General features: G+C 37.9%; 1 protein-coding gene across 1 annotated transcript in view; it reads left to right on the top strand.

Moving 5' to 3' along the window:
- The window catches only part of LOC128661206 (TRPM8 channel-associated factor homolog), a 155,829-nt gene that overhangs the window by 24,003 nt on the left and 108,938 nt on the right, over window positions 1–22,888 (top strand). The window contains exon 2 of the mRNA XM_053715462.1: window positions 7,454–8,078. Within this exon, the coding sequence (XP_053571437.1) occupies window positions 7,462–8,078 (617 nt within the window). The 5' untranslated portion in view covers window positions 7,454–7,461. The remainder of the gene's footprint in view (window positions 1–7,453; window positions 8,079–22,888) is intronic.

Raw genomic sequence — 22,888 nt, forward strand, 5'->3', positions numbered from 1 at the left:
GTTCTAAGAGAAACAATTGTAAAATTTCCTCACCAGTCACCGCTTTACTTCCGCTCATCCAGTGATTTGCCGCTCTCCGCATTCGGTGCGCCCATTCCATATGGGTATCGTTAGGCTTCTTTTTCGTGCCCCGAAACTGTCGGCGATACGCGTCCGGAGTTACTGCGTACCATCGCAACAGTGTCTCCTTAACTAGCTCATACTGTGTCACTTCCTCAGCACCCAGAGTACGAAAGGCTTCCAGGGCTCGCCCGGATAGTTTCCCAGACAATATCGTGGGCCACTCCCTGTTGGGAATCTGGTGCAGGGCACATTGCCTTTCGAAGTCCGCCAAATATTCATCAATCCCTGTCTCGCTCTCTAGGAAGGGTCGAAATGCCGCATAGGGTATCTTGGGCCTCCCAGCATTTTCGACAGGGATGATTACCTGCGGGGCTTCAGCATTGCGGTGTGCGTTCGCTAGGTTGAGTTCGTGGGCTCGAGTCTCTCGTATATCCTTGTCCGCTTCCGCCATCAACTGCTGTACCAATTCCATGGAGGGGTTCGGCCCGTACAGTGAGAGCCTCTCCCGAACAATCCTGGTTTTTTCGTCACTAATCGTGGTCGGTGTTTCCGCCATTGTGAAGCTCTGATCCAGTTCGGTCAATTCTGCGATCAGCTCTCTCCTCGGCCAGTTGCTGGCGTACCCCCCTCTGCTTTCAAGTAAATCCTTTAGGGTTGTACGCTTCAATTTTTGTAAGCGCTCTCCATCCGTTCTGTACCTCTCCTAGGAAATCCAGGAAAAATCCCACCGCTGCCGCCAAATGTTACGGTTACCCTTAGTCTCGCTGAGAGATGGACCGCTTAGTAGCCTGGATTCCTATTGCTGAAGAGGGGAGAAACTGCTTTCCATAGTATTCTATATGAGTCTCGCAAATGTAGAATAATCCCCCTTAGCTGTAGTACAGCTAGGATACCCTTCTGCCCACAAAAACGAGTCAACGCTGCGATTGAGGGACAACCAAGAACTGAGGACTGGGATGCCCAGCCTGCTTTTTATTTAGGTTACATGCACACAGGGAACTCCCAGGGGGGGAAGCATAAAATCCCCCATCACACATTTAGACAAAGCCCTTGGACAGGCCACCGCAGATAACAAGTACACACAAGAAAACAATTGAGTCCTTCTTATCACCTAGCAGTGAATGCTTATCACAAACTTAATTACAGTACACAATATGCTAGGAAACCTGCCTCAGAAAATAGTTTTCTCAAAACTGAACAGAGTTAACCCTTTATGAAATGATACTTGTTACAGTTTTCTTGGAGCCCTTCTTAGGCGCTGGCTTGGCTGGTTCAGGCATTGCTGCTGGGAAATAAGTTTCTTCACAACAAAATAACTAATGCTTCTGTAACAATTACATCTTTTATTACCCTTTTCTGAGTGACCCTCTAGTAACCTTTATTTCATTGAGCAAAACTAAATACTTATTCCTGAGCTCTATATGATGGGCTGCATGACCCTATTTAAATGGAACTACTATGCAAATGTTCTATTCTGTTTAGATCTTATATTTCTTTACAATATTACTGCTACTTTTTTTAAGGTCAATTAAAAGAAAAAAAATCAATGTATAGGGAGGGGAGTTAGTGGGCATTGTAGATAATAAGAGGTGCTACATTAGATGCACAGAATAAAATAAGGAATTTTTGACTACTGTGCATATAGTGAGCATCGGGAGGGGGCAAATGCACCCCACTAGACTTTATCCAAGCACAACCATCAGTAAAGTCATTGCAATGTTCAGCTGATGCTGCTAGTTTGGGGAATCGTAATTTTAATTTTGTTCCCTAGAAAAAATTTCTACAGATGCCCATGATAAATGTGTTACTAAAAACAAAAGTGCCATAGGTAGCGTTGCCTTCAGAACTTTATTAGTGTCTAATCCTGCTTAAAATATAGGATCTTCTGTTGTCCCTTTAAATATAAGGAGAAATGACTTGTGTGATTCTTGAATAAAGTAGCTGTACTGTGCGTGCTGAGATTCTGGAGTTGATTCACTAGTTTATTCATTAGATACTAACAAACACGCTTTATTCCTAATTACTTTGGTGACGTTGAATAAAATCAAATAACTGAGAATTTTTTTCCAGCAGTTCTTGACTTTAGATTTAAAAAAAAAATCTATCTGGTTTGTAAATTAGAAAAGCAAATGAATAACTGCAACATTTCTATCCCTCTTTCATCACCTGTGTACACAGAAGTAATGAATGCTACGTTGTTAGTCTAAATATACTATTTGTTTTTCCCGTGTAACTGGAAGCTAATTCATACGTACCAATATTTCCATCTCTTGGCTCTTGCCCTTACATAGCACTTGCCAACAAAGACTGATCATTTAAGTAGGAGTCAGACTGAGGTTTCTTCTAGACCGTATAATGGGGAAATGTTGACCACAAAAGTAAATACCAAGGCATCAGGGGGTACTGGCGGGTGGCCCCATCTTCCACTAACCTATTGCTACCTTTATGTATTTGTTAAATCCCCATTTCTCCCCCTTTACCTCTTTCTTTGCTCTGCATAGAAAACTGTATGTGTGAAGTCACTAACTTGCAAATTCAGGGCAATGAATGGTGGTGTATGGAATGGTGATGTAGAACACTGTACCAGAACCCATGAGAAACCCCACACAGACAGAACCAAACCCAAGGCCTAAAACCCTACGTTTTCATGGTACAAGAACTCTTCTTTCCCTGCTTTTGTCTATAAGTGTTTGGACTGTATGTGGAAGAAGACTGAGCAGATATGGACTGCATAAAGAAGAAGATTAAGGAGATATGGTATATGGGGAAAATTATTGAGGAGATATGGACTGGATGAGGAAGAATACTTAGGAAATATGGACTGCATGTGTAATTTTATTTTATGCTTCTGTGCTGGAAGAGGCTTCGGTGGTGGGAGAGTTCTGGGTTTAGTGATGTTGCAGGTTAGGAAATTGTGGTCAGAAAGAGGAAATGAGAAGACAGAACAGTGGAGTTTGCATGGTGGTGTCTAGCCTGGACAATATATAGCAGCAACATACGAAAATGTTTTGGAAGAATTAGGGGTCAAAACATGTGACGCTAGCCCCACCAGCCACTCATGGAACACCCATGACCCCTCCCCCACATTTTCCAATGCAGCCAAAGCCTCCAAGTCACAGACATTGTCCGATTGGTATGATTATAATGTTTAGAAAGTATTACCCATTGTATGTATTTCTGAGTATTTATCAGAGTTTGTGAAGAAGAAATCCACGTTTATTCTAAGGAGATGCAGAACTTTGGGGGATCTAATATTTCCTAGTTTAAAGTTGTCTAGTCAGAGTACAGGGTTAGATAAAAACGATGTAGTACCAATAATACAATTCCCCTAATCTTCCGTTGACATTTGTTAATCTAATGGGAAGTGAGAAATCACAATAGTGAAGTATGCACAGGAATCACAGCTAGTTATGGATAAGAACCTAACTAACGGCTAGATTACGAGTTGTGCGTTAAGGTAAAAAAGCAGCGTTAAGAGGTCCTAACGTTGCTTTTTTACGCCCGCTGCTATTACGAGTCTTGCAGGTTTAGGGGCACCGCACACTTCTTTGGCCTTACTGCAAAACGACTTACGTAAACTTCGTAATATCGTAAAGTATTTTTTCTATGGGACTTCCATAGCGCTGATATTGCAAGTCTGTCCTGGGAGGCCAAAAAGTGAGCGGTACACCCTACCCCGTCAAGAGTCCTAACGCATTTAAAAGTCAGCAGTTAAGAATTTTATGGTACAATGCCGTAGCATAAAACTCATAACTAAAGTGCTATAAAGTACACTAACACCCATATTTACTCTATTAACACCTATTAAACCGAGGCCCTCCCGCATCGCAAACACTATAATAAAATTTTTAACCCCTAATCTGCCACTCCGGACATCGCCGCAACTACAATAAACATATTAACCCCTAAACTGCCGTACTCCCGCCTTGCAAATACTAGTTAAATATTATTAACCCCTAATCTGCCGTCCCTAACATCACCGCCACTTACCTACATTTATTAACCCCTAATCTGCCGCCCCCAACGTCGCCGCCACTATAATAAATGTATTAACCCCTAAACCTAAGTCTAACCCTAACACCCCCTAACTTAAATATAATTATAATAAATCTAAATAAATATTATTACCTAAATAATTCCTATTTAAAACTAAATACTTACCTATAAAATAAACCCTAAGCTAGCTACAATGTAACTATTAGTTATATTGTAACTAGCTTAGGGTTTATTTTATAGGTAAGTATTTAGTTTTAAATAGGAATTATTTAGTTAATGATAGGAATTTTTAGTTAGATTTATTGTAATTATATTTAAGTTAGGGGGTGTTAGGGTTAGGCTTAGATTTAGGGGTTAATACATTTAGTATAGTGGCGGCGACGGTGGGGGCGGCAGATTAGGGGTTAATAAATGTAGGTAGGTTGCGGCGATGTTAGGGACGGCAGATTAGGGGTTAATAATATTTAACTAATGTTTGCAAGGCGGGAGTGCGGCGGTTTAGGGGTTAATATGTTTATTATAGTGGTGGCGACGTTGGGGGCAGCAGATTAGGGGTTAATAAGTGTAGGTAGGTTGTGGCTACATTGGGGACGGCAGATTAGGGGTTAATAAATATAATGTAGGTGTCAGCGATGTTGGGGGCAGCAGATTAGGGGTTCATAAGTATAATGTAGGTGACGGCGGTGTCCGGAGCGCCAGATTAGGGGTTATTAAATATAATGCAGGTATCAGTGATGTCGGGGGCAGCAGATTAAGGTTAATAAGTGTAAGATTAGGGGTGTTTAGACTCGGGATTCATGTTAGGGTGTTAGGTTTAGACAGAAACTTTATTTCTCCCTAGGAATCAATGGGGCTGTGTTACTGAGATTTACGCTGCTTTTTTGCAGGTGTTAGACTTTTTCTCAGCCGGCTCTCCCTATTGATTTCTATGGGAAAATCGTGTACGAGCACGTACGACCAGCTCACCGCTGATTTAAGCAGCGCTGGTATTGGAGTGCGTTAAGGAGCAAAATTTTGCTCAACGCTCACTTCTTGCCTTTTAACGCCGGGTTTGTAAAAACCCGTAATACCAGCGCTGCAGGTAAGTGAGCGGTGAGAAAAAACTGCTCGTTAGCACCGCACAGCCTCTAACGCAAAACTCGTAATCTGGCCGTATGTATTTAAGGACCTTTCCCTAAAGGCTTACACAGGCACACTCAAACCAAAGACTGATGCACAATCACTGGTCTTTTTACCATTAGCATCTGCTACATTCATTACAGCAGGTAATTGCAGTCTGGTATGGTAAGTCCCACCCTCCTAGTGACATCAGTCTGTTACATTCAATGTATGTTTCACCAGATTGGCGATTTTTACTTTCAACTTGTAATACCAGTGCTAATCCAACCTCGCTATCTTTTTACCTTGAGCAAGAGCGATAAATACAATTAGTGCATCACTTGTAATCTGAGCATTTGTAATGATAAAAAAACAAAATATCTTCTTAAAACCAAGACACTAATAACACACTTGTGTCATGTATAACTAGATCCAATCAATGAAGTGCCAGATATTTGCTTTGGGCATGAAAGTTTAATACTGTGCAAAACCTTGCAAAATAACGTTTGATAGCTAATGCAATTAGTAAGCAGACAGAATGAGCAGAATGTAACACGTGCCCCACTTAATAAGATATATTTGCATTATATCATTGCAAAGATTATATTGAAGTTTGATACAAAGGGCCTGGTTCTGTTAAGCTCTTTGTGCTTGTGAGATTCTATAAGAAATGTTGTCAGTACTATAAAGCCACTGTCCTAATTCTATAAAGGCAGTTTTCCCCTTGAGATCAGTGGGTCTCACAAAGAGGCGTTCCCTGCTTGTAAGTATATGACGGAAAAAAACAAATATATAAATAAACAACATATAACACAAATAAATGTGATACTAAAATAAAAATAGGCAGTAAAAAATGGTACTGTTTAATCATATTAAAAATAGGGTTGTCCCTTGTCTGGGAATGACCTGGACAGTTTGTGTTTCCATTTTTGTGTCAGGTTTTAAAGCTGAGTGCATTTCCAGGTTAGATGTGAAACAGTCGCAGCCAAAAAGACAACATTGTAGATTTACAACATACTGCACATGCCTACAGTTAGTTCTCTCTTGTGTGGGTGTGTCTTTGTGTGGGAGTGTGACTGGGTGTGTAAGTCTGTATGTGAAATAGTGAGTTTGTGTGTGTGTGAGTATTAATGTTTGTGTCTTTGTCAATATCTTTCTGTGAGTGAAAGAGTGAATGTATTTGTGTGTGTGTGTGAGCATTAATGTCTCGGTGTGTATGTGTGAGAGTGTGAATATCTATATGTGAGTTTGTGTTTGTCTGCTAGTATACATAGTGTGTAAACAAATGTCCTGTGCAGTGAGTGGCGCAAGGGTGTTTGGGTTTGGCCTAAAATGTTCTACAAAAATCATATTTTATAAAAATGTAATATTTCTATTGAAATTGTGCAGGAAAGAAAGAATTTAGGGTGCACAGGAGACACACTAATACAACTATACTGCACATCCAAAAAACACTGTGGAATTTGTATTATTATTACCAAAATCAAAGCGTATTATTTTGTAAAATAGTTTGCTCACCTCTGCTGGTGGCTGAAGGGGGGTGTTCCATGGGTGTAGCAGAAATCTTTCCTCCAGGTCTGTCATTGGCTATAAACATTTCCCCACTGCAGTTCTCACTGCTTTTTCTTACAAACTAAAATGTGTCGAAAATGTGTAAAAAATACACAAAATATCTTTTACCCTAATAGAATTACACTTGTATATTAAAATAGAGCTAATTGTAAAATAATATACACTAAATAAAAAGTAATCTGATTTTTATTGGCTCCAAGATTTAATTTATAAAGTGCACCCCCTGCTAGCTTTGTTCTCCCCAGTGAAGTGTCCCTTTTCAGCGAGCTCCATTACTTTCTACAGGAGAGACATCTTGCAACTCACATGGACAGCCCCTTTTTTTATAGAATTCCCTGGGGTCAGCCCCTGTGAGTGTCGGCATAGAAAACCACATCTGACCCAGCAACATTTTAAGAATGGGCCCCTATCTTGCGTAATCAATAGCTAATAAAATTAGTATTTGTTTATAGTGTAGCAACTTGGTGTCAGTCTTTAATGTACTGATTTAACTACATTAAGAATTATTTGGAACAGGTGCACCATATCCTCATAGATATGGTTAGCCCCAAACTGGCAACGCACTGCTGGTCTGGAGCTAAACACTACCACTTAGCCAATCAGAGACAACATATACTGTATGTGCAGCCAAACACCGGCCATGTTCAGCTCCGAATCACCAGTGCATTATCAATTAAGAGCTGAAATATGTGACCTTCTTGACCTTGTGTTTTGTGCCCAACAGATTGAGCTATGGTGGTTAATGAAGATTACCGCTCACTTGTTCGAGGTGTGAGCTCTCTGGATTTGTCTGGGGACAAAATTCCCTGCAAGCTGCTTCTAGATGGAGATTCCGCATTCCCAGTGATAGTGACCCCTGCAAAGGATGTGCTTATAGCTGCCTCTCGCTATGGGAAGGGTCGTGTGGTCGTTACCGCTCATGAATCATATCTGGACAGACAGCAGCTAACCACTTTCCTGCAGAATGCTGTGACATGGCTGAAGCCGTCCCCAGGATCAGTCATCGGGGTGCAGAGTAACCTAGACCTCCTGGCTCAGACACTTTCTGCTGCAGGCTGCGCTGTTGAGAGGACCTCTGGCCTAAAACCAGGACTTGGAGTGCTGTGTATCAGTGGCTATGATGACCATGAAGCCCAGAGCATCATTTCCTTTGTGCGTGAAGGAGGAGGGCTTCTGATTGGTGCCCAGGCCTGGAACTGGTCCAGCAGCCACAAAGAGGAAAATGCTCTACTCAAATTCCCTGGAAACAAAATAACATCAGTTTGTGGGGTGTACTTCACTTCTGTGTATGGCGAAAAGGGGATATTTAATGTGAGCCCAGAAATGCCCAGAGGCCCATTCTACATGCCGTAAGTATACATATATATATATAACCCTTCACTGTACTACAGAGTAGTGTCACATTGTGTCTACATGCCGTAAGTATACATATATATATATATATATAACCCTTCACTGTACTACAGAGTAGTGTCACATTGTGTCTACATGCCGTAAGTATACATACAGTATATATATAACCCTTCACTGTACTACAGAGTAGTGTCACATTGTGTCTACATGTCGTAAGTATACATATATATATATTACCCTTCACTGTACTACAGAGTAGTGTCACATTGTGTCTACATGTCGTAAGTATACATATATATATATTACCCTTCACTGTACTACAGAGTAGTGTCACATTGTGTCTACATGTCGTAAGTATACATATATATATATTACCCTTCACTGTACTACAGAGTAGTGTCACATTGTGTCTACATGCCGTAAGTATACATATATATATATATAAAACCCTTCACTGTACTACAGAGTAGTGTCACATTGTGTCTACATGCCGTAAGTATACATATATATATAACCCTTCACTGTACTACAGAGTAGTGTCACATTGTGTCTACATGCCGTAAGTATACATACAGTATATATATAACCCTTCACTGTACTACAGAGTAGTGTCACATTGTGTCTACATGCCGTAAGTATACATATATATATAACCCTTCACTGTACTACAGAGTAGTGTCACATTGTGTCTACATGCCGTAAGTATACATACAGTATATATATAACCCTTCACTGTACTACAGAGTAGTGTCACATTGTGTCTACATGCCGTAAGTATACATATATATATATTACCCTTCACTGTACTACAGAGTAGTGTCACATTGTGTCTACATGTCGTAAGTATACATATATATATATTACCCTTCACTGTACTACAGAGTAGTGTCACATTGTGTCTACATGTCGTAAGTATACATATATATATATTACCCTTCACTGTACTACAGAGTAGTGTCACATTGTGTCTACATGCCGTAAGTATACATATATATATATATAAAACCCTTCACTGTACTACAGAGTAGTGTCACATTGTGTCTACATGCCGTAAGTATACATATATATATAACCCTTCACTGTACTACAGAGTAGTGTCACATTGTGTCTACATGCCGTAAGTATACATACAGTATATATATAACCCTTCACTGTACTACAGAGTAGTGTCACATTGTGTCTACATGCCGTAAGTATACATATATATATATATAACCCTTCACTGTACTACAGAGTAGTGTCACATTGTGTCTACATGCCGTAAGTATACATACAGTATATATATAACCCTTCACTGTACTACAGAGTAGTGTCACATTGTGTCTACATGCCGTAAGTATACATATATATATAACCCTTCACTGTACTACAGAGTAGTGTCACATTGTGTCTACATGCCGTAAGTATACATACAGTATATATATAACCCTTCACTGTACTACAGAGTAGTGTCACATTGTGTCTACATGCCGTAAGTATACATATATATATATATATAACCCTTCACTGTACTACAGAGTAGTGTCACATTGTGTCTACATGCCGTAAGTATACATATATATATAACCCTTCACTGTACTACAAAGTAGTGTCACATTGTGTCTACATGCCGTAAGTATACATACAGTATATATATAACCCTTCACTGTACTACAGAGTAGTGTCACATTGTGTCTACATGCCGTAAGTATACATACAGTATATATATAACCCTTCACTGTACTACAAAGTAGTGTCACATTGTGTCTACATGCCGTAAGTATACATATATATATAACCCTTCACTGTACTACAGAGTAGTGTTACATTGTGTCTACATGCCGTAAGTATACATACAGTATATATATAACCCTTCACTGTACTACAGAGTAGTGTCACATTGTGTCTTCATGCCGTAAGTATACATATATATATATATAACCCTTCACTGTACTACAGAGTAGTGTCATATTGTGTCTACATGCCGTAAGTATACATATATATATAACCCTTCACTGTACTACAGAGTAGTGTCACATTGTGTCTACATGCCGTAAGTATACATACAGTATATATATAACCCTTCACTGTACTACAGAGTAGTGTCACATTGTGTCTACATGCCGTAAGTATACATACAGTATATATATAACCCTTCACTGTACTACAGAGTAGTGTCACATTGTGTCTACATGCCGTAAGTATACATATATATATATAACCCTTCACTGTACTACAGAGTAGTGTCACATTGTGTCTACATGCCGTAAGTATACATATATATATATATATATAACCCTTCACTGTACTACAGAGTAGTGTCACATTGTGTCTACATGCCGTAAGTATACATATATATATAACCCTTCACTGTACTACAGAGTAGTGTCACATTGTGTCTACATGCCGTAAGTATACATACAGTATATATATAACCCTTCACTGTACTACAGAGTAGTGTCACATTGTGTCTACATGACGTAAGTATACATATATATATATAACCCTTCACTGTACTACAGAGTAGTGTCACATTGTGTCTACATGCCGTAAGTATACATATATATATATATAACCCTTCACTGTACTACAGAGTAGTGTCACATTGTGTCTACATGACGTAAGTATACATACAGTATATATATATAACCCTTCACTGTACTACAGAGTAGTGTCACATTGTGTCTACATGCCGTAAGTATATATATATATATAACCCTTCACTGTACTACAGAGTAGTATCACATTGTGTCTACATGCCGTAAGTATACATATATATATATATAACCCTTCACTGTACTACAGAGTAGTGTCACATTGTGTCTACATGCCGTAAGTATACATATATATATAACCCTTCACTGTACTACAGAGTAGTGTCACATTGTGTCTACATGCCATAAGTATACATATATATATAACCCTTCACTGTACTACAGAGTAGTGTCACATTGTGTCTACATGCCGTAAGTATACATATATATATAACCCTTCACTGTACTACAGAGTAGTGTCACATTGTGTCTACATGCCGTAAGTATATATATATATATAACCCTTCACTGTACTACAGAGTAGTGTCACATTGTGTCTACATGACGTAAGTATACATACAGTATATATATATATAACCCTTCACTGTACTACAGAGTAGTGTCACATTGTGTCTACATGCCGTAAGTATACATATATATATATATATAACCCTTCACTGTACTACAGAGTAGTGTCACATTGTGTCTACATGCCGTAAGTATACATATATATATATATATATATATAACCCTTCACTGTACTACAGAGTAGTGTCACATTGTGTCTACATTCCGTAAGTATGCATACAGTATATATATAACCCTTCACTGTACTACAGAGTAGTGTCACATTGTGTCTACATGCCGTAAGTATACATATATATATATATAACCCTTCACTGTACTACAGAGTAGTGTCACATTGTGTCTACATGCCGTAAGTATACATACAGTATATATATAACCCTTCACTGTACTACAGAGTAGTGTCACATTGTGTCTACATGCCGTAAGTATACATATATATATAACCCTTCACTGTACTACAGAGTAGTGTCACATTGTGTCTACATGCCGTAAGTATACATACAGTATATATATATATAACCCTTCACTGTACTACAGAGTAGTGTCACATTGTGTCTACATGCCGTAAGTATACATATATATATATAACCCTTCACTGTACTACAGAGTAGTGTCACATTGTGTCTACATGCCGTAAGTATACATACAGTATATATATAACCCTTCACTGTACTACAGAGTAGTGTCACATTGTGTCTACATGCCGTAAGTATACATATATATATAAACCCTTCACTGTACTACAGAGTAGTGTCACATTGTGTCTACATGCCGTAAGTATACATATATATATAACCCTTCACTGTACTACAGAGTAGTGTCACATTGTGTCTACATGCCGTAAGTATACATATATATATATATAACCCTTCACTGTACTACAGAGTAGTGTCACATTGTGTCTACATGACGTAAGTATACATATATATATATATAACCCTTCACTGTACTACAGAGTAGTGTCACATTGTGTCTACATGCCGTAAGTATACATACAGTATATATATATAACCCTTCACTGTACTACAGAGTAGTGTCACATTGTGTCTACATGCCGTAAGTATACATATATATATATAACCCTTCACTGTACTACAGAGTAGTGTCACATTGTGTCTACATGCCGTAAGTATACATATATAACCCTTCACTGTACTACAGAGTAGTGTCACATTGTGTCTACATGCCGTAAGTATACATATATATATATATATATATATATATAACCCTTCACTGTACTACAGAGTAGTGTCACATTGTGTCTACATGCCGTAAGTATACATACAGTATATATATAACCCTTCACTGTACTACAGAGTAGTGTCACATTGTGTCTAAATGCCGTAAGTATACATATATATATATATATATATATATATATAACCCTTCACTGTACTACAGAGTAGTGTCACATTGTGTCTACATGCCGTAAGTATACATACAGTATATATATAACCCTTCACTGTACTACAGAGTAGTGTCACATTGTGTCTACATGCCGTAAGTATACATATATATATAACCCTTCACTGTACTACAGAGTAGTGTCACATTGTGTCTACATGCCGTAAGTATATATATATATATATATATATATATATATATATATAAAACCCTTCACTGTACTACAGAGTAGTGTCACATTGTGTCTACATGCCGTAAGTATACATATATATATATAACCCTTCACTGTACTACAGAGTAGTGTCACATTGTGTCTACATGCCGTAAGTATACATATATATATATATATATATAACCCTTCACTGTACTACAGAGTAGTGTCACATTGTGTCTACATGCCGTAAGTATACATATATATATATATATATAACCCTTCACTGTACTACAGAGTAGTGTCACATTGTGTCTACATGCCGTAAGTATACATACAGTATATATATATAACCCTTCACTGTACTACAGAGTAGTGTCACATTGTGTCTACATGCCGTAAGTATACATACAGTATATATATAACCCTTCACTGTACTACAGAGTAGTGTCATATTGTGTCTACATGCCGTAAGTATACATATATATATAACCCTTCACTGTACTACAGAGTAGTGTCACATTGTGTCTACATGCCGTAAGTATATACATATATATAACCCTTCACTGTACTACAGAGTAGTGTCACATTGTGTCTACATGACGTAAGTATACATATATATATATATATATATATAACCCTTCACTGTACTACAGAGTAGTGTCACATTGTGTCTACATGCCGTAAGTATACATATATATATATATATATATAACCCTTCACTGTACTACAGAGTAGTGTCACATTGTGTCTACATGACGTAAGTATACATATATATATATATATATAACCCTTCACTGTACTACAGAGTAGTGTCACATTGTGTCTACATGCCGTAAGTATACATACAGTATATATATATAACCCTTCACTGTACTACAGAGTAGTGTCACATTGTGTCTACATGCCGTAAGTATACATATATATATATAACCCTTCACTGTACTACAGAGTAGTGTCACATTGTGTCTACATGCCGTAAGTATACATATATATATATATATATAACCCTTCACTGTACTACAGAGTAGTGTCACATTGTGTCTACATGCCGTAAGTATACATACAGTATATATATAACCCTTCACTGTACTACAGAGTAGTGTCACATTGTGTCTACATGCCGTAAGTATACATATATATATATATATATATATATATAACCCTTCACTGTACTACAGAGTAGTGTCACATTGTGTCTACATGCCGTAAGTATACATATATATATATAACCCTTCACTGTACTACAGAGTAGTGTCACATTGTGTCTACATGCCGTAAGTATACATACAGTATATATATAACCCTTCACTGTACTACAGAGTAGTGTCACATTGTGTCTACATGCCGTAAGTATATATATATATATAACCCTTCACTGTACTACAGAGTAGTGTCACATTGTGTCTACATGCCGTAAGTATACATATATATAAAACCCTTCACTGTACTACAGAGTAGTGTCACATTGTGTCTACATGCCGTAAGTATATATATATATAAAACCCTTCACTGTACTACAGAGTAGTGTCACATTGTGTCTACATGCCGTAAGTATACATATATATATATATATAACCCTTCACTGTACTACAGAGTAGTGTCACATTGTGTCTACATGCCGTAAGTATACATATATATATATATATAACCCTTCACTGTACTACAGAGTAGTGTCACATTGTGTCTACATGCCGTAAGTATACATATATATATATATATATATATATAACCCTTCACTGTACTACAGAGTAGTGTCACATTGTGTCTACATGCCGTAAGTATACATATATATATATATATATAACCCTTCACTGTACTACAGAGTAGTGTCACATTGTGTCTACATGCCGTAAGTATACATACAGTATATATATATAACCCTTCACTGTACTACAGAGTAGTGTCACATTGTGTCTACATGCCGTAAGTATACATATATATATATATAACCCTTCACTGTACTACAGAGTAGTGTCACATTGTGTCTACATGCCGTAAGTATACATACATATATATATAACCCTTCACTGTACTACAGAGTAGTGTCACATTGTGTCTACATGACGTAAGTATACATATATATATATATATATATATAACCCTTCACTGTACTACAGAGTAGTGTCACATTGTGTCTACATGCCGTAAGTATACATACAGTATATATATAACCCTTCACTGTACTACAGAGTAGTGTCACATTGTGTCTACATGCCGTAAGTATACATATATATATAACCCTTCACTGTACTACAGAGTAGTGTCACATTGTGTCTACATGCCGTAAGTATACATACAGTATATATATAACCCTTCACTGTACTACAGAGTAGTGTCACATTGTGTCTACATGCCGTAAGTATACATACAGTATATATATATAACCCTTCACTGTACTACAGAGTAGTGTCACATTGTGTCTACATGCCGTAAGTATACATATATATATATATAAAACCCTTCACTGTACTACAGAGTAGTGTCACATTGTGTCTACATGCCGTAAGTATACATATATATATATATAACCCTTCACTGTACTACAGAGTAGTGTCACATTGTGTCTACATGCCGTAAGTATACATATATATATATATATATATATATAACCCTTCACTGTACTACAGAGTAGTGTCACATTGTGTCTACATGCCGTAAGTATACATATATATATATATATATAACCCTTCACTGTACTACAGAGTAGTGTCACATTGTGTCTACATGCCGTAAGTATACATACAGTATATATATATAACCCTTCACTGTACTACAGAGTAGTGTCACATTGTGTCTACATGACGTAAGTATACATACAGTATATATATATAACCCTTCACTGTACTACAGAGTAGTGTCACATTGTGTCTACATGCCGTAAGTATACATATATATATATATATATATAACCCTTCACTGTACTACAGAGTAGTGTCACATTGTGTCTACATGCCGTAAGTATACATACAGTATATATATAACCCTTCACTGTACTACAGAGTAGTGTCACATTGTGTCTACATGCCGTAAGTATACATATATATATATAACCCTTCACTGTACTACAGAGTAGTGTCACATTGTGTCTACATGACGTAAGTATACATATATATATATATATATAACCCTTCACTGTACTACAGAGTAGTGTCACATTGTGTCTACATGCCGTAAGTATACATACAGTATATATATATATAACCCTTCACTGTACTACAGAGTAGTGTCACATTGTGTCTACATGCCGTAAGTATACATATATATATATATAACCCTTCACTGTACTACAGAGTAGTGTCACATTGTGTCTACATGCCGTAAGTATACATATATATATATATATATATATATATAACCCTTCACTGTACTACAGAGTAGTGTCACATTGTGTATTACATGCCGTTAAGTATACATACAGTATATATATAACCCTTCACTGTACTACAGAGTAGTGTCACATTGTGTCTACATGCCGTAAGTATACATACAGTATATATATAACCCTTCACTGTACTACAGAGTAGTGTCACATTGTGTCTACATGCCGTAAGTATACATATATATATATATATAACCCTTCACTGTACTACAGAGTAGTGTCACATTGTGTCTACATGCCGTAAGTATACATACAGTATATATATATAACCCTTCACTGTACTACAGAGTAGTGTCACATTGTGTCTACATGCCGTAAGTATACATATATATATAACCCTTCACTGTACTACAGAGTAGTGTCACATTGTGTCTACATGCCGTAAGTATACATACAGTATATATATAACCCTTCACTGTACTACAGAGTAGTGTCACATTGTGTCTACATGCCGTAAGTATACATACAGTATATATATATAACCCTTCACTGTACTACAGAGTAGTGTCACATTGTGTCTACATGCCGTAAGTATACATACAGTATATATATAACCCTTCACTGTACTACAGAGTAGTGTCACATTGTGTCTACATGCCGTAAGTATACATATATATATAACCCTTCACTGTATTACAGAGTAGTGTCACATTGTGTCTACATGCCGTAAGTATACATACAGTATATATATATAACCCTTCACTGTACTACAGAGTAGTGTCACATTGTGTCTACATGCCGTAAGTATACATATATATATATATATATATATAACCCTTCACTGTACTACAGAGTAGTGTCACATTGTGTCTACATGCCGTAAGTATACATATATATATATAACCCTTCACTGTACTACAGAGTAATGTCACATTGTGTCTACATGCCGTAAGTATACATACAGTATATATATAACCCTTCACTGTACTACAGAGTAGTGTCACATTGTGTCTACATGCCGTAAGTATACATACAGTATATATATAACCCTTCACTGTACTACAGAGTAGTGTCACATTGTGTCTACATGCCGTAAGTATACATATATATATATATAACCCTTCACTGTACTACAGAGTAGTGTCACATTGTGTCTACATGCCGTAAGTATATTCATATATATATATATAACCCTTCACTGTACTACAGAGTAGTGTCACATTGTGTCTACATGTCGTAAGTATATTCATATATAACCTGTACACAACCGGAGTAGTGTCACATTGTGTCTACATGCCGTAAGTATACATACAGTATATATATAACCCTTCACTGTACTACAGAGTAGTGTCACATTGTGTCTACATGCCGTAAGTATATTCATATATAACCTGTACACAACCGGAGTAGTGTCACATTGTGTCTACATGCCGTAAGTATACATACAGTATATATATAACCCTTCACTGTACTACAGAGTAGTGTCACATTGTGTCTACATGCCGTAAGTATATTCATATATAACCTGTACACAACCGGAGTAGTGTCACATTGTGTCTACATGCCGTAAGTATACATATATATATATATAACCCTTCACTGTACTACAGAGTAGTATCACATTGGGGCATATTTATCAAGCTCTGTACGGAGCTTGATGCAGGCTCGCCAGAAACAGCAGTTATGAAGCAGCGGTCACAAAGACCGCTGCTCCATAACCTGTCCGCCTGCTCTGAGCAGGCGGACAGACATCGCCGGAAATCAACCCAATCGAGTACGATCAGGTTGATTGACACCTCCCAGCTGGCGGCCGATTGGCCGCGAGTCTGCAGGGGGCGGCGTTGCACCAGCAGCTCTTGTGAGCTGCTGGTGCAATGCTTAATACGGCGAGCATATTGCTCGCCGTATTCAGCGATGTCTGTCGGACCTGATCCGCACTGTCGGATCAGGTCCGCCAGACTTTCATAAATAGGGGCCAGTGTGTCTACATGACGTAAGTATACTCATATATAACCTGTACACAATCAGAGTAGTGTCACATTGTGTCTACATGACGTAAGTATACTCATATATAACCTGTACACAATCAGAGTAGTGTGACATTGTGTCTACATGACGTAAGTATACTCATATATAACCTGTACACAATCAGAGTAGTGTCACATTGTGTCTGCATGACGTAAGTATACTCATATATAACCTGTAGACAATTAGAGTAGTGTCATATCGCGTCTACATGACGTAAGTATACTCATATATAACCTGTACACAATCAGAGTAGTGTCACATTGTGTCTACATGATGTAAGTATACTAATATATAACCTGTACATAATCAGAGTAGTGTGACATTGTGTCTACATGATGTAAGTATACTCATATATAACCTGTACACAATCAGAGTAGTGTCACATTGTGTCTACATGATGTAAGTATACTCATATATAACCTGTACACAATCAGAGTAGTGTCACATTGTGTCTACATGACGTAAGTATACTCATATATAACCTGTACACAATCAGAGTAGTGTCACATTGTGTCTACATGATGTAAGTATACTCATATATAACCTGTACACAATCAGATTAGTGTCACATTGTGTGTACATGACGTAAGTATACTCATATATAACCTGTACACAATCAGAGTAGTGTCACATTGTATCTACATGATGTAAGTATACTCATATATAACCTGTACACAATCAGAGTAGTGTCACATTGTGTCTACATGATGTAAGTATACTCATATATAACCTGTACACAATCAGAGTAGTGTCACATTGTGTCTACATGATGTAAGTATACTCATATATAACCTGTACACAATCAGAGTAGTGTCACATTGTATCTACATGACGTAAGTATACTCATATATAACCTGTACACAATCAGAGTAGTGTCACATTGTGTCTACATGACATAAGTATACTCATATATAAGCTGTACACAATCAGAGTAGTGTCACATTGTGTCTACATGACGTAAGTATACTCATATATAAGCTGTACACAATCAGAGTAGTGTCACATTGTGTCTACATGATGTAAGTATACTCATATATAACCTGTACACAATCAGAGTAGTGTCACATTGTGTCTACATGACGTAAGTATACTCATATATAACCTGTACACAATCAGTGTCACATTGTGTCTACATGATGTAAGTATACTCATATATAACCTGTACACAATCAGAGTAGTGTCACATTGTGTCTACATTACGTAACCATACTTTTATATAACCCATCACTGTACTACACAGATTAGTGTCACATTGTGTGTACATGACATAAAAATACTCATATATAACCTACAATCAGAGTAGTGCCACATTGTGTCTACATGACGTAAGTATACTCATATATCACCTGTACACAATCAGAGTAGTGTCACATTGTGTCTACATGACGTAAGTATACTCATATATAACCTGTACACAATCAGAGTAGTGTCACATGGTGTCTACATTACGTAACCATACTGATATATAACCCATCGCTGTACTACACAGATTAGTGTCATATTGTGTGTACATGACGCAAGTATACTCATATATAACCTGTACACAATCAGCGTAGTGTCACATTGTGTCTACATGATGTAAGTATACTCATATATATCCTGTACACAATCAGAGTAGTGTCACATTGTGTCTACATGACGTAAGTATACTCATATATAACCTGTACACAATCAGAGTAGTGTCACATTGTGTCTACATGACATTAGTATACTCATATATCACCTGTACACAATCAGAGTAGTGTCACATTGTGTCTACATGACGTAAGTATACTCATATATCACCTGTACACAATCAGAGTAGTGTCACATTGTGTCTACATGATGCAAGTATACTCATATATAACCTGTACACAATCAGAGTAGTGTCACCTGGTGTCTACATTACATAACCATACTAATATATAACCCATCGCTGCACTACACAGATTAGTGTCACATTGTGTGTACATGACGCAAGTATACTCATATATAACCTGTACACAATCAGCGTAGTGTCACATTGCGTCTACATGATGTAAGTATACTCATATATAACCTGTACACAATCAGAGTAGTGTCACATTGTGTCTACATTATGTAAGTATACTCATATATAACCTGTACACAATCAGAGTAGTGTCACCTGGTGTCTACATTACATAGCCATACTAATATATAACCCATCGCTGCACTACACAGATTAGTGTCACATTGTGTGTACATGACGTAAGTATACTCATATATAACCTGTACACAATCAGAGTAGTGTCACATTGTGTCTACATGACGTAAGTATACTTATATATAACCTGTACACAATCAGAGTAGTGTCACCTGGTGTCTACATTACATAACCATACTAATATATAACCCATCGCTGCACTACACAGATTAGTGTCACATTGTGTCTACATGACGTAAGTATACTCATATATAACCCACCACTGTACCACACAGAGTAGTGTCACTATGGGGCTGATTTATTAAAGTGCGAGCGGACATGAAACGATGTAGCGTATCATGTCCACCGCATATCGATAAATGTCGACAGCATTTACCATTGCACAAGCAGTTCTTGTAAACTACTTGTGCAATGCCGCCCCCTGCAGATTCACGGCCAATCGACCGCTAGCAGGGGGTGTCAATCAGCCTGATCGTATAGGATCAGGCGGAATGATGTCCGCAGCCTCAGAGCAGGTGGGCAAGTTATGGAGCAGCGGTCTTTAGAGCGCTGCTCCATACCTGCTGTTTCTGGCGAGCCTGAAAGCTCGCACGGAAACAGGGGCATCAAGTTCTGGCCCCATTGTGTCTACATGACAACAGAAAAACACATACAGTATATAACCTGAACATAGAGTAGTGTCACATAACAGAGATTATGTCAATAAAGAATCATTATTTCATTCTATACTATACACACTAGTGATCCTCATGTTATTCACACTAGGTACAATACACAGACACTGCAACAAGCTTCTGTCCTTGCAAACCCCATGGTACAATACACAGACACTGCAACAAGCTTCTGTCCTTGCAAACCCCATGGTACAATACACAGTATATAATGTCTCATAGTGCTATACACATGGAATATATTTCCGCTTAGGCTGCTGGTACTTTTTAACATTCATGTAAAATCACAGGAACACATCAGTAACTGCATACATGGAACATAATGATAAATCTCACACACACACTGCACTGTATATATATCACACACACACACACTGCACTATATATATATCTCACACACACACACACACTGCACTATATATATATCTCACACACACACACACTGCACTATATATATATCTCACACACACACACTGCACTATATATATATCTCACACACACACACACTGCACTATATATATATCTCACACACACACTGCACTATATATATGCACCATTGTAAGATCTATAAAAAATAATAAGGGGCAAATTACAAATCCGTGTTGCCAGTACATCTTGTTGCTAGAAGATGGAGCAAGATATTTTTCAGCATTATTAGTGGCTGTGTATTTTGTAAAACTCCCTTTGGTCTATTTGTAGAAAGGTTTCTGGTTGTAGAGACAAGTGTTGCGGGGTGCAGGACTTGTCTGATGTAGCACAGGATCTCACTATGTTCTGGTAGGTTTGAGGAGTTTGTATAAAGGCAATGATGCTCTGTGTATCTGTGACAACAATAACTAAACTAATCACCGTACTAGCCTATGTAGCATTAAGTGCATACGCTGAGATATATATGCTGCAATATTTGTAATGTATTTTAATCCTCTAAAGCACTGAAATATGTTTGTGGTCTACATTAATATAGCCTTGGGTCAAGTAAGCATTTATCCCAAGTATGAATACCCATGCAGATCATATGCCTGACAACTTCACACATTAATACTTTAAATCATCTTATTCCTAAAGAGATCTATGTTGTTTTAAGGAAATGTGTTGGTCAGGCTCAGAGTATAAGGATATGTTTGACCAAGTTTGTCTGTTGCTTAAAGGGACATTAAACACTAAGGGCTAAATAACAAGTGGAGCACAAAATATCGCTTTTGATATTTGCGCTCCACTTGTAATACCAGCGCACGCAATTGTGCACTGGTATTTGAAGTGAAGCACAAAGCGAACGTGAGCTTGTGCTTGCATTGCATGGTAGCTTTGTGCTCAATAAAGCCTGCTTCCATACGGCTAGATTTGGAGTTTTGTCGGTAACGACCCGAAAATCTAACGCCGGCTTTTTTCTGGCCGCACCATAAAAATAACTCTGGTATTGAGAGTCCACATAAAGGCTGCGTTAGGCTCCAAAAAAGGAGCGTAGAGCATTTTTAACGCAGCTTCAACTCTCAATACCAGAGTTGCTTACGCAAGCGGCCAGCCTCAAAAACGTGCTCGTGCACGATTCCCCCATAGAAAACAATGGGGCTGTTTGAGCTGAAAAAAAACCTAACACCTGCAAAAAAGCCGCGTTCAGCTCTTAATGCAGCCCCATTGTTTGCTATGGGGAAACACTTCCTACGTCTGCACCTAACACTCTAACATGTACCCCGAGTCTAAACACCCCTAACCTTACACTTATTAACCCCTAATCTGCCACCCCCGCTATCGCTGACACCTGCATTTTATTTTTAACCCCTAATCTGCCGCTCCGTAAACCGCCGCTACTTACATTATCCCTATGTACCCCTAATCTGCTGCCCCTAACACCGCCGACCCCTATATTATATTTATTAACCCCAAACCTGCCCCCCACAACGTCGCAGCCAGCTACCTACAATAATTAACCCCTAATCTGCCGAGCAGACCTGAGCGCTACTATAA

This window comes from Bombina bombina, chromosome 5 (assembly GCF_027579735.1).
Source record: "Bombina bombina isolate aBomBom1 chromosome 5, aBomBom1.pri, whole genome shotgun sequence".
NCBI classification, from domain to species: Eukaryota; Metazoa; Chordata; class Amphibia; order Anura; family Bombinatoridae; genus Bombina; species Bombina bombina.